General features: G+C 40.6%; 1 protein-coding gene across 1 annotated transcript in view; it reads right to left on the reverse strand.

The window, feature by feature from the left end:
- npas3 (neuronal PAS domain protein 3) overlaps positions 1 to 14,950 on the reverse strand; it is a 250,860-nt gene that overhangs the window by 137,612 nt on the left and 98,298 nt on the right. The window contains exon 3 of the mRNA XM_076166053.1: positions 4,987 to 5,231. Coding sequence (XP_076022168.1) covers positions 4,987 to 5,231 — 245 coding nt within the window. The remainder of the gene's footprint in view (positions 1 to 4,986; positions 5,232 to 14,950) is intronic.

A 14,950-nucleotide genomic window follows, 5' to 3' on the forward strand; every position in this document is an offset into this window, starting at 1 on the left:
ACACACTCACACACACACATGCAGTAGTACCATGGTGTAGTATAGTATATAAGTATGTTTGCTTTGTGTCATTCTGCTACAACAACAACAAACCACACCATAGAAACATCACAAAATAGCACATGATGGCACGATGAGATGAATGAAAATGTTCTTTCTTGTGCATTCTGTTGACTAAATGACTAAAAGTGGACAGAATAATATGTCAACATCACAAGAAAGAAGGAAAGAAATATGGTAAGATGAGAGAAAAGAAAGGAAAACTGAGCAAATGTCCAAAACTGTCTGCAAGAGAAAGAAAGGGAGAGAAAAAGAGCAAGAGAGAGAATATGATTATTACCTTTTCTGGGGAGAGAGAGAGAGAAAGGAATACAAAAAGGAAAGAAGAAAAATTACAGGAAAGAAAGAGATTAAGGAAAGAGATAGAAGAGGAGGAAACCTGAATAAATGAGTGCACACAGTCACATTGGGCCAAGCAGACAGAGTATGTCGTCATTAGTAGGAATATCTCACACACACACACACACACACACACACACACACAAAGTGATCTTCATTACCTGTACCAATGCAGAGCAGCTACACAAAATCAATAACTTTCTGCTGTACTGAATGCTTTGCAACACACACACACACAAACACACACACAGCATTCTGGAGGATATTTATTCATTACAGTCAGTCAATAGGAGAGAGAGGACGACAGGAGACCACACACACAGAGAGAGAGAGAAGCGAGACAAATGTTTTAGATGTGTTTGAAACACGCGTGTTCTTGTGCTTGTATATGTGTGTGTACATCTGATATTGGTATAGAACAGGGGTGGCCAACCGAGCGAGCATGCGACTCTTTGCCGGCTGACGTGCTGCTAGGCTTCTGGAAAAAAAGCTGTCCGATTTTAATATTCATTCATATGTATTTGGTGATCACGCGATCGTGAGAGAAGTGAGAGTAGTCACTTGCCCGATAAAGGGTTAAGTAACGTTATGAGAGCGCATGGCTGCTTTATGGAGAGCCACGCAGGTATCGTGTCTCGGTGTATGTGTGTGTGTGGACAAGCAAGAGAGAGAGACCGGTGGTACATAGAGCCTTGGCGGTAGCAATGAATGTTAGGGTTACAGGTTACTGTATGAAGATATGAATGTACACTGTGCATGAGACTGGGGAAAATAAAGCTCCCAACTTCCCAAGAACGAGTTTCCCTTGCGTTTTTCTGCTGCTGCTGCTGGAAAAGGTGAGGGGATTAACCCCGAAGTTACTGAGCATCAACTTCGGCCTCGGAGGAAACATCTTCCCTTTGCCCCTCGACCGCGGTTTGGGAGCCGAACAGGAAGGGTTAACAGTAAGGTTAACGTTCCAAACATGAAACATTCTAATGTGCACACACAGTCTCAGAGTGTTAATAGCCAGATTTACATTAGCTACAGACAGAATCGGCACGGATGCAGGAAAGCGTAAAGCTAAATGATTCGCTGCCCCCCCCCCACTATCCACTTGTCCTTCCATCACTCACAACTAAGCAACTTTTAACTTCACCACAATCTCAAACAATTGTCTTTTGTTTCTGGTTCACCTCTTCTTTATGGCTCTTTTGTTATGTTGAACCATTTAATGCCATTGATGGTAACAGTGCGGCTCTCCAAAGTGTTGCTGGGTTTTGTTGTGTCTCTGAGCTGGACTGGTTAGCCACCCCTGGTATAGAAGGTGAGACGGGCCTCACCTCTGTGTTTGTCCTCTTCTATCTTAGTGAGTATGACTGGAGTGAATACATTTTACAGTGCACAACTCTTCTTTAACGGGACTTTTTGTGTATTCTAATTATAAATCAGCTATGAAGACATCATGAGTATATTTCAGTATGTGAAACAATAAGTTTTAGGTTCTGTCTCTTTAAGGTCCCCCTCTTGTTGTGTCAGGCCTGACCGGAACGCCCATCAGTCATCCTCTTACTTGCTTTGTGTGTAACTTCATGCTAGATAGATTCACAAACACAATATAATGCAAAGTATAAACAAAATAACTTTGATGCCTTGGACTGAAATGGATTTTCTTTTAAAATAAAGACAAGAGTGCAATCTTATGGCCATGTTAATTTGGTCCTCATTATAATAGTAATACAAATGTGTGTGTGTGTGAGTGTGAGTATGTGTGTGTGCACGCTCATACATGTGCGTTTCATGCACAACCCTGCAGGTAAAATGTGACTTAGCGTGACTGTCTCTGGCAGGATGTAGAGGGTAATAATAATATACAACACACACTGCTGCCTGCTGCAAGCTTCCAAACATCTCAACACACAAACACACACACACACACACAGACAGATTTGGTGTATACATTCCTGTTCTGTTCATTAAAATGCATGTGCTTCTTCAAAGGGCTGATGACAATGATGCCATCTGTTGTCGTGTAGTCAGTGCACATACTAACACACACCTGCACACAATCCAGTAGAAATGCACTCTTTCACACATACGCATACACATTATTTTGCCTTTATGAACGCACACATAAGTTTCTGTTAATTCACACACACTCACATATTATTGAAGTACAATCTTGTGCTTGTTCACATTACACTTCAACACGTAGGTAAGCATTCTCACATACACAAAACACACCGCAGCACAAATTTCAAGCAATTTGCTTTCATCTTTCGGTCATTCCTACAAGCCCAAACGTCCCCTTTTAAAAGCAAGCGCTCCTCTTCTCCTCTAAGTGAGCCACACAAAGGGCCCATTTCAAAGGCAAATTCCACTTAGATTCACAAGTGCCGTGTATACTCTGGTACTCCAGGCAGAAATTCATCAAAGCTTAATGTTCCCTTCACAGAAAATCACTTAGCGCAGAAGCTAGCGGTGCATGTGTGTGTGTGTGTATCTGTGTGTTCTATGTTGTTTGATAGCAGTTTAAAGGGCCAGGCAGTCGCTGTGTCTGAATGTTCAGATTCAATAGATCTACTGATGGTTTCTCTGACTCTGAAGTAAACGGACTGAGGTGTTTTGATGTAAAACAAACACTTTTATACGATGAATAAATGACAGTTTGACTCGCACGGATTGTACGGCTTGTTAGCAAAAACAATTAGGCTTTAATCGGTTAAAGACTTTGAAAGAATTTGGAAAAATTCCAAGTCGTTAATGTGCAACATCTATGCCCGGTCCAAGTGCTGATGTAAGGTTTAATTTCTTAATTGAAATCCTTGCTAAGTATAATCATAACATCATAACAGCTATTGTAGCATGCAATTACATTTTTCACATATTTATTTTTTAAAGCTATTTATACTTATTCTACAACTACTACTACTACTACTGATAATAATAATAATAATAATAATAATAATAATAACAACAATAATAATGATAATAATAATAATAATAATAATAATAATAGTAATAATAATAATAATAATAATAATAATAATAATAAAATAATAATAATAATAATGCACCACAGGCATAAGCTGAAACAACCATCAATATTTCAATGTTGCACAGCCACACATGGATGCTAGTGAGCCAAAGAAAACAACAACATGGCAACAGCTCCTCACAAGGAGCCCAGTGCTGTCCACTCTTGCTGTAAAAGGACTTAGCCTCCACAGGGGCCTCTTATTTCCTACATGCCTGCTAGTATGTACTACTAAAAGATCCAGTGCCGGTACACAGGACCAGGAAGATGGGGCAGTGGTGCAGAAAGCGAGGGGGGTGGTGGCTGCGCTAACCATCAGCTAAATGCCTTAGCTGACACCTAGACCTGCAGTTATTTAGTTCCATCACACAGAGACAGAGAGCAGAATGGAGTAGAGACATAGAGACAATGATGTAACCTTGCTAAACACTAGGAGTCCCAAACTGTTTTTTTAATTCCAGAAAATAAATAATTTTCTGAATATTTGCACGAAATCAATATTAGTTAAAATTTCACAACCAAACCATGCACTTTAAAGATAGAATGTGCACGGACGAATAATAAGTGATTCCACCAAAATTCAAAACATTTTAGTGGTTGGCTGACACATTTCTAATCTCCTCTTCGTCAGCTCTGTGCCTTATGTGAAGACTTGGCGGAGCAAAGGAAGAAGAGCAGCACACACAAGTGACATTGCTCACCATTACTCCGAGTAGAACAACCTCTATTTCAAAACAAGTTGTTTGTGATTCAGATTACGAACTTTCACAAATTATTCTGTGGCACTTACACAATTCAAATAAATAATTTGTTATCCATGATGTCTAATTCTAACTTTCTAATTTCTACCTCACACAGGCGTTAACATGGATGCATGAAGCTGGGGCGGAAGAAGAGCAATATGAAACGATGACGGTTGGGATAGTAGTAGTGGCAACAACTGTAAATTACTTTCACCCCTGATAATGGCCCACATGACATGACACTATTATTATCCTTTCAAAATAAACACTAATGAACAGTCATGCTACTATAACAGTGCGTCAGTTGTCACAATAGACACACCTTTTTCGTCTCAAATATACAAACTCTGAGCTCACAGTGAATCACACTATCAAAGTGCAGCCACACTGATGACTTCTTTGACGCCTTCTTTCTACTTTAATACCGAACTTCACTTCTGCCCTAGTGCACTGTGCATTAATTGTACGCAACATGGATGTATGACACTGAGTCGGTTACATAATTTTATTAAAGAAGGGGAGTATAGTGTGCTTGACACAAAATATGGAGTGATTTCAGACAGCTTTCACAACAAGGAACAGTTTTTATTGAAACTTTTGCTACTTTACATTCTAACTATAGCTTTTCTTTAATAAGATTTGGTGTTCTATCAGATAACCACAGATAACTATGGTCTCTCTTTAAATGAAGTTATAGTGAAGTTATAGTTCTGCTAAGGTACAATCATAAACAACCCCCACTGAAACTACAAAGAACCACCAGCCACATTTCCAAAGACAAACCCCATATTAAACCCTATCTTTCCACTCTGTCCATCTCTGTCCTACCTTTCACAGAGGTATTGGGTGGTGGTCCCTCCATGCGCAGGTTCCATGGTGGGTCTCCCTGGTTGGCGAAGTCCCTCATCTTCAGATAGCTGATGGTGAGTCTGATGATGGACGCTTTGTCCAGCTGGCTGGTGATGGCGCCTGGCAGTGGCAGCATCTTGGCCAACTCATAAAACTCAAAGTTCTCCTTCCCTCGCCGAGACCGAGCTGCGTCCCGAGATTTTTCCTTCCTCAGAGCCTGCAGCCTGGGGGGGAGAAGAATAAGATGGAATTTCAGATATACATTAAAAATGCACTTGTTACTGGAACAACCTTTGGGCGGTAGAAAACTGAAAGCAAAAATCAGAAGGCAACAGATGTCAAAAGACAGGTGGAAATTTTTTTTATATATATACTGAGACAAAAATTAAACAATTATTAATAAAAATCAAACAAACTCCAAAAATAAACCAAATCAAAATACACTATCCACTGCACTTTACCCAGTCTCCACTCAGCAACAAATCAACAATCTACCCCTAATGATGCTAGTTGCACAACTTAAAGAGGCCCTCCCCTGGACCATTACATGTAATAAATTGCATAGTTAGAAATGGCACTCAATTTATATTAACTCAATTACACATTGAACTCATACGTACCTGTCCTTGTAAATCTATGAGAATAATAATGTCATATACAACGGACTACAAAATCTCTTAATCATCCCAACACAACTTCACACATATTGTTAAATTACCTGATTTAAACGGACATCCCTGCCACACAATGTACACACACACCCACACACACACACACACAAAGATACACACAAAACATTATCTCTAGATACGAAGTGCTTTACTACTGCGTTTTATAGATCTTTGCAGACGTTGGAAAGTTCATTTGAGACGCTGGCAGCGTATGAAAGCATAATGGCGGTTCATAAATTAAACAGCAATATGTGACATAATTGTCCTTGTTCTTTTGCAGGTCATCGGCTCTGTCTGATGGTGTTGGACATGTAGCTCCACCACAACACCTTACAGTACATGCAGAATCTGAATCAAATTCACAAGAGACATCCACATCAAGATGAGATGATAATTTAATAATCTTTGTTAATGAATAATTATACCTTGGATTTAGAAACTTTGACAGAGTCTTGCTTATCAAATTGTGTTGTGTGTAGTCCCGAATCAAAGAAAAACTTCAAAACTTTCAAGAGAAAATACAAAAAAGGAATCTAAGAAAAGGTATTCAAAGAGTTCTGCTTGATTACAGAAAATTGTTAAAAAGTGTCCAAAAATCGTAAACATAAACAAACACAAAGGAACCGTTGTCCAAATTTTACAGACCCTGATCAATCTACATATTTTAAGATTTTGAGAAAAGGCCTTTGTTGTTGGTCTTTTTGTAGCGAATATTTTAAGGGTGACAAAAGAAATTGGGAAGTACAAACATAAAAATGTCTTCACACTCCAAAGGGTTATTGACTTACTATAATTACATAAAGAGGACTATAGCTTAACTTAAGCTAAAAAGTGATCATAATGTACAGAAACATGTTGACTTGTACTTGTTTAAGTGTAAGGTCATACTTGTTTGAATGCCTGGTGATTGCAGCATGTGTGTGTGGTAATATCTGTCTATGACTATGTGCAAACGGACGCAGCACCCAATGGCCCAGCTGCAGTTATTTTAAATTGCATAATAGATGCAATTTCTTTTAACGGATAACATTCGTAATGCACGTAGACTTTGGGCTTATACTACAAAGCTTGATTAAGAGCTTAGTCGGCTCTGTTGAAGCTCAAGTTGGACTTTTCTGTATCACAAAGCTGACACTTCTGATCTCACTCTATCGCCTTGGTAACTTGTGCTCCACAGCAATCCCGGTCTGGAGCAGAATTTGTTGGAGTTTAGCCGCCTTTTCACCGATCAACTGTCTTGGAAATGAGCGTCACGGTACGTGCAGTGTCCCTTTGACGTATCTTTAGGGGGTTTCCCATTTTAAGCGGCAAGAGGATATTCAGATAGCCGCAAAGTGAGCATCATTCTGGATCAGTGGTCTCCAACTGTCCGAGAGCTACTCGTGTTTAATATTATTAGTAACATTTATCCACATGGCTGATTCTCCACCCAAACCAGCTGAATAAGAGTCTTTTACAAAATGTTGATATCCAACACTTCAATTCAGCAACATAAGCTTGTTTTTTTTCTGTATACATTTTCAATCAGTATCAAACTCACACTAAAGAATTCACCTCATATTAATCTCAAAGAAAACAAAATAATGTTATTACTGATTTTACTAATGCTATACCTTTCATATTTCACATTTTCTGTCTGTCCATATATCACCGTCACAATTTCTCTTCACATTCCCTGTAATTCAGAGAATTCCCTGTAGTTCCCATCTCATCTGTACTTCACATGCATTCAGTCTGTTCTGATGTTAGTGAGATGACAGAGAGTGTGGTGCTTTTTTTATGAGGAATTAAAATAGTTCTGGAATGTTCTTGCAGTGTCGCATTGATGTTATGATCCTTGTATGTCGTCACATGAATTGGTTGAACGGCACAACATCAGTTCAAACGGACGGGAGCCGGCTCCCATCGTTCATCTAAAAGAGCCGGCTTTTTGAGCCAGCCTGTTCGCTAACGACACATGACGCCCTGCTAGCAGCCGGAAAGTACCGTGAAAAGTAGCTGTGGACTTTGCTGAAGTGGCGCTCCACAGACGCCTTCGCACCGCAAATGAGACACGCACACACTTGACATCCGCATTCGTAAAAAATGTTTAATTCCTCATGAATTTCTGTATTTGTTGCCTTTTATCGGTGCGGTCATCGTCAAATCTGGCGTGTGCTTGCTAGCCGAATGTTACGGTGTCACGTAACCAAACTTGACAGCAGCGCCATGTGTTGGACTGACAGCTGATTAGTTTATAATTGTTTTGTGACAAAGGGGGGCGGAATGTTTGTGAATTTGATTGGATAGAAATTTAAACAGCTTTACCAAGTGACGTTGTGTTGTCTTTGAACGTTTCGCTACTCAGAACCGAGTCGGTAGCTTGCGAGCAACTTGTTGGCAACCCCTGTTCTAGCAGATCCAGCCTTTAAATTAAATGCTGAAAAATGCCACCGTTGTGAATGCTCACAGTGGAGCTGAATCGCTTGTTGACTGGCACAGAGAAATGCTTTTCTGATGCAAACAGCAGATTTACGCTGTGCGGCGCTACAGCGGCTGGTGTGTAATAAACCCTTTCTTTTCTGTGACACTATCAATACCTCTCTCACATACTAGTACGAATGCTCACGGTATTACCACACACACACACTCAAATTATGATCCCATGACACACCACATTGACGTCACATTCAAATAGGTATGATCGCACATACTGTGTACGTGACATGTGCGCTTTTGTGATTATTTCGGCTCTTTTTAGAGAGCCAGTTCTTTCGGCTAGGCTCACTACGAAGAGCTTCACAATTTGTAGGGGGGGGGGCACTGGCCACTGGCCACTGGCCACTGACCACTGACCTTCCATCATTCACACCCTGGAGTCAGAGTGTTAGAGTCACAGTGGCACAGTTGCTCAGGTGAGGGGAGGAGGGACGCTTCTATCGTGCACTTGCCGGTGCACTAGCCGGTGAAAATCACGGACAGCGGCATACGTCTCTCTCTGTCTTCCTCCACCCCCCCTTCTATCACACACTTGCATGCGACACAAACATGGACAGGTGATTATTTTTGCTTGATCTAAATATTAAATATAAGGCATAAATATGGCAAAAAAGAGGCATAATAGGGATGTAAGAAGAAGAAGAGGGATGAGATGGCACGATTCAAAAACTGAGGTAGGAGCGGATTTGGTGGAGGAAGGGGGAGGAGTTGCAACAGATGAAACATGGCTGTCATCTGGTGAAGAATATCATTTTCATACCGCTTTTGATATATTTAGCAGGGAGAACAAACACCTAATGAGGAAAGGAGGAGAGGAGGATAAAAGAGAAAGAGGGAGGACACCTGCTGCCTTCAAAATAAAAGCCCCTTCTAGAGGAAGTACCAAGTTTTTTACATTACGATCATTTGGCAGACGCTTTTATCCAAAGCGACTTACATTACATTACCACCCTTCGCAGAGGGGGGAGCAATTGAGGGTTCGGTGCGTTGCTCAGGGGCACCTCGGCAGGGAACCGGCGACCCTCCGGTTCCCAAGCGGAAGCACTACCCACTGAGCCACTGCCTCCTACCAATGATGTTACAAACATAACATTCTATTTTTTGAATTAAAAAAGAAGTATATCATACTTATGAGTCATTAATCACATCCAGGAAAGCAACGTTGACTCAATATTGTCACTCTCCCCTTTTCCAGAGGTATTGGTTTGGGTGATGGTAATGTTCACAAGACAAATGGAGTAAAATGGGAATACATTCAGTAATTTAATTAAATATAGCAAGTACATTACATAAATTACTGTTGTTGCAGAATGGATGTAAACAGGGGTACCTCACCTTTACTAAACATCAAATATCATCACATCTCACAGACATACACAAACACACCAACACTATGAGCTGTCCAGTGTGTGTATAAATCAGCAGTAATGGCTGCTGGTAGAGTGCGGTGCAGCCAGGCAGGAGGAATTTATTTGTTCCGCAAACTTGCAAAGCATTATGTTGACGGACGACAAATACGTCTTCATGTCTCTGTCTGCTGTGTGTGCGTAAGTGGACAAGGCAGGGTGTTTGACCTTGACTCAAACGGACGTATTTATCATGTACCAGTTGAGTAGGTAAATGCAGCACTTGTGGTAGCTGTGTGTCAGTGTGTGTGTGTGTGTGTGTGTGTGTGTGTTTGTGTTTTTCAATGTTTGGATCTTATAAACATGAAAGGAAGCCATGTCGTAAAGTTCAGCCGGGTGACTTGATGGTGTGGCAAGCTAGGTGTATATGTGTGTGTGTGTGTGTGTGTGTGTGTGTGTGTGTGTGTGTGTGTGTGTGTCTTTGTGCGTGTGTGTGTGTGTGTGTGTGTGTGTGCATCAGAGCATCTGGGTTTCTTTTGGGAGCGTGTGTATCGTGTCGTAAAGTTCAGCGAGGTGGGTCGATGGCTTTTTAAAGAGCCTGTCAGCTGAAAAGAAGAGATATGTGTGTGTATGTATGTGTGTGTGTGTGTGTGTGTATGTGTGTGTGTGTGTGTGTGTGTGTGTGTGTGTGTGTGTGTGTGTGTGTGTGTGTGCGTAAGTATATCGTGTGTGTGTATGTAAGAAGCAGCAGGCCAGAGAGAATGCTGGGATGGTTGCTGAGTAGGTGTGGTTCAACTTTCAAGTCCAGGCTTCCTGGGGGATTGAATGTTTTATTTAGTTTAGTAATTGTGGATGTGAACTCAAAGCCTACACTTTTTAATTCTCACGCAGTATTGTCCAGTTGCAAAGCCACACTGCTGGTGCTTGCACTGAACGTTTGTCACAAAACAGAGTCCATTGATGTTTCTATTTCATTTCTGTCTTGTACACACACATGTGCATTTTATGTGTGTGTGTCTAATCTGCACTGGAAGTCTACTTTCCAAATAGTTCACAACAGCTTTTACATGTTGGGAATAGTGATGTCGGCTCGTGTGCTGAAATGTAGGGAAATTAGATCGTGGGACTTCTCACTGACAGTCAGATGACCAAAATTACCTTCCCAGAAATATTAATCCAATAACATCATGGCCAGAACAATTTCCGGTTCAATTAATCGGACATCCAGACAACCCCATTAAACATCCTACGTCTGATAAGGGCTGAGATGTGAAAGCAGTCAGTTACAACCACACTGGGTTGAAATCTGAATTGAATTCTCTGCTTTACCACAAACCACTCCAGCTGCATGGAGCAAGACCAACAACAAGACCAGAGATGGCGTACATTTAACCATGATAAACCATACTTAATAATAATAATAAGCAACTCAAAATCCTTTACATTCATGAAAGTGAAACCCAACTTATCAACACTTTCCAATCTCTCTCCAAACATATTTTTTAAGAGTTAATGAACAACAAAAAGTTCAGTGTTCTAGCTGTTTGCTTTTTTAATTGCTCTTTCAAAAGAGTATATTTCAGTGAATAATTGTACAAATACAATAACAATACAATTACTTATTTGTCATAAGAAACGGATCGACCACAAAAGTACCTGTTGATCATCTATTGCGGTATACAGAGACGTCTTTGTTTTGTTAGAATATAGAAAAAATAAATCTAAATCCAACAGAAGGATCCAATAGCAAAACAAACAATCAGACCTCACTCTCTCTTCTCAGATACTAAGCCCTGATTTGCTGATGCAGGTTATTCAGGCCTAAACGGTATAATCCCAGGTATCAGATATGGTATAAGAAGATGGACCCTGGCAAGGCAAAAGAGTTGGACATCATAAACTGCAGTGTAAATGTATCCTGTGTTTCACTTTTGCCTCTTCCAACATTGTTGTTTCCTGTATATTCATCAGAACCCAACAGAAGCAGATGGTCCACAGAGGCCAACATGAGCAGAATGTTTTCATGTATGAAATTTAAAAAGAGAAAAGTTTCATTCAGATAAAGACACATAGGGAGAAATATGTAGCTGAAGATGAAGGCAGCCGATAAACACGGGAGAGCGGAGCTGCACGTTGGCCAACGGGGATATCTGCAGATTTGAGGTCCTGACCACTGATAGGAATCACACACGCGCACACACACGCACACACACACACACACACGCGCACACACACACACACACACACACACGCGCACACACACTCACTACCTTCCTCCGTAAATGAACACTGTATAGATTATATTCTAGTTAAGATCAACATTCAGATATGAGTTGTGTGTATATGTGGATCTGTTGTGTGTCTCTGTGTGTTCTTTGGCTCCTCTTTCCCTTATTTCTGCTCCTTCCTTTTTTGTAGGTCTTTCTCTCCTTTATCTTTTGTTGAAATCAGTCCTTTCCCTTTAGTTTTTCATTATATTCATATTCTCTTCTCTACTTCTTCCTTTAATTTTTCCCATTCTTCCCATCTGTCTGTCCCAGCTTCTTCCCTTCTTTCTTCACAGACCAGGGTAGCTGTATCCTGACTATATAAGTGTTGAATACAAAGTCCCACATATAGATAAATATGACATATGTGGGATAAAGTGAGTGGCGCATGTTGTGGAAACAACACTATATGGGCAAAGTCCTTCAGGAAGAGCTGGGGGACATGGAAACGCCCGGGAGTGAGAGGGACATCTGGGCTCCACTGCTTAGCATGCTGACTCTATGACCTACACCCAGGTCAGCGGTGGAAAAACACAAAATGGATGTTTGGGTGAAGGTCAGTTGCAAATATAGTAAGCAGTTAGTAAGTGTTTTTCACTTGACCTCTGAGTGTTACTGGGTGATTTGTGAAGCACATCCTTAGATCAGAAGTGAGAGAAGACTTGCTGCTCATGTTCAGCAGTGCCAGCCTGTGGATTACCTCAACAAAATCTGTCTGTGGCGCGACAAAGCATAAAACATGGCCAATGCCTTTAATTTAAGCATCGAGTATCCGTCAGTATTACAATTCCAGAATCATTTGTTTCAAGCATCATGATTTCTACTTCCCAATCACTTTTCCTCTTTCCATGTCTCTTCTTCTTTGCCTCTCATTTCCCTCGCTCTTTCTCGCAGCTTCCTTCAGTCCTTCACCCACTCTCTGATCATTCCCATATCCTTCTCTTCAACCTTCAGTTTCTCCCTTTTCCTCATCTTCTCCTCCTTTCATCCCTCACTTAGATTTTTTTCTCCTTTTTTTAACCTCCCCCCACCTCCTTCCTTTTCTCACTTTACCCATTCCCCACTCTCACTGAAGCTCTCTCCTCCTCCTCTACAACCCCTCTCTCTCTCTCTCTTTAAACACATAAGTAGATACCTGCTGCAACAACGCGCTTTCTTCTCTCTCTCTCGTTCAATTCAGCCAATCAGGTGACCTGCAGCCGAGGTTCCACCCCGTCAACTTCGGGACAAGAACACACACACACACGCACACACAGACAAAAAGCCCTTCAGGAGGAGGGTAATTGCTTCCATGGCGGATGGGAAAGGAAGGCAGAGAACAAGTGTCACTTTGGATTAAGCCCCACCTGCTGACATCGCCATGGCGATGACACTGCTGCTCACTATGTGTGTATATGTGTGTGCATGTATTTTTGTTTTTGAGTGTGCGTTCACTGTGTACCGAAACCAATCCACCTATTGAAAGAGAAAATGGTGGGGGCCAGTGAGGGAGTGAAAATACAGGAAGAAAAAGGAGAAGAGAGGAAAAGAAGAGTAAGAATAGGTTTGTGTGTGTGTGTGTGTGTGTGTGTGTGTGTTGTGTGTGTGTGTGTGTGTGTGTGTTGTGTGTGTGTGGTGGGGGGAGAAATAAAGGAAAGGTTAGGAAAAGTGGTGGAGAGAGAAGAAATAAATAACGAAAGTGAAAAGATGAGTGAGAAAACAAAACGAAAGAGGAGGGGACAAGTGATGCAAAGGGAAACAGAGAGAAAGGTGGAGAAAAGGGAGAGAAAGAGAGAGGAGAAACAGATGGATGAAAGGAGAAGACACAAATGATGAAAGTGAGGGAGAAAAATTAACACAAATTAAAGTCAACGGGCAAGAGCCATGAGGGAGGGAATGAAAGAATAAAGAAAAACAATCAAAATAAGTGATGGGAGTGTTTAATCCACCTGTATGGTGGAGTGTTAGGACAAACTTCAACAGAGAACTGAAGCTACATTTTTCCTTCACCTGAGAGAAGAAGAAGAAGAGAGAGAGAGAGAGAGAGAGAGAGAGAGAGAGAGAGAGAAAAGTTCCAATGAAACTAAAACTAACAGACTTAACTCAAAATATTTAGGGCCAGTTTTTGTTTTGTTTTAAATGGTAGATTCAGTGCCAGGACAAAGGAGCTGATCAGCCCTTGTGAACGTGAGGACATACAAAGGAACTAGCATTCATTCAGTTGCTTGTCTATTTACTTAGTATAAACATTTGTTTTTTTGGTAATGGTTTGTCTGTGTACATGTCTTTAAAGCAGAGTGCAAAGGGTCAATGTGCCAGAGAGTTCACTACTTCTGATATGAGATTGATTTGGTTTGATTGTCTTCAATGGAATTGGGTTTGATTTAACAAAGTATTGCTTTCTTTTCTATTACACAATGTTGTTAGATAACAGAGGATATTGGGATACACTAAAGAAAACACATTTTTCCGATTTTCCCTAACCCAGCCTTAAAGTTGCCTGCTATTTTCCTTCACATTTATATTCTGGGAATATTTCACTTTGTATGCTGTGCTGTTAGCGCCATTTCATTTGAGTTTATCTTGTGTGGAAGAAACTCTTTAAATGCACGAACGCATTAATTAAAGCACAACACAGAACAATTAAGTTGAGCTCATATGACTAATATGATAATGAACATTATGGGGTAATAATGTGAATTTTATGGATATGAGTTGAGGGCATTAATTACTTAAGATGAATAGTAATTTGAATTAATAACAACAACAAACTGTAGATAAATAAACGCTGCGGATTACCACGGTCCTGTTTAGTAAGTAATAGACTTGTAGGCAGCTATCATTAATAAAGATGAAACAAATTCACATTTATGTTGAGAGGCTTGGTAATTTATGTTGTGAAATTAATCCGATGCTGCTGGGAAATCATATTTTACATCAAAATGTAAACGGGATGAAAGGCATGAAGATTTATGTCATCAAAGGTGTGTTTACTGAAATATTACCCATTTAAGCGATGTTCGGCAACTGAAAGACTTCAGATGAGATCAGAAAATTCGCTTCAATAAACTTTATTCCCACTGCAGCCATTTGCATCGCACCAAAAATGGAATTTTCTCGTAATGTTTTTCTCACAAACTTCTGATGTGCAGTTTTCTCTGTAACAGGTAATATGAGGATGACAGCCTACATGTTAAAGGTC

This window comes from Genypterus blacodes, unplaced genomic scaffold (genome assembly GCF_046128005.1).
Source record: "Genypterus blacodes isolate CSIRO-AG114 ecotype Tasmania unplaced genomic scaffold, CSIRO-AGI_Gbla_v1 ptg000154l_1, whole genome shotgun sequence".
NCBI lineage: Eukaryota > Metazoa > Chordata > Actinopteri > Ophidiiformes > Ophidiidae > Genypterus > Genypterus blacodes.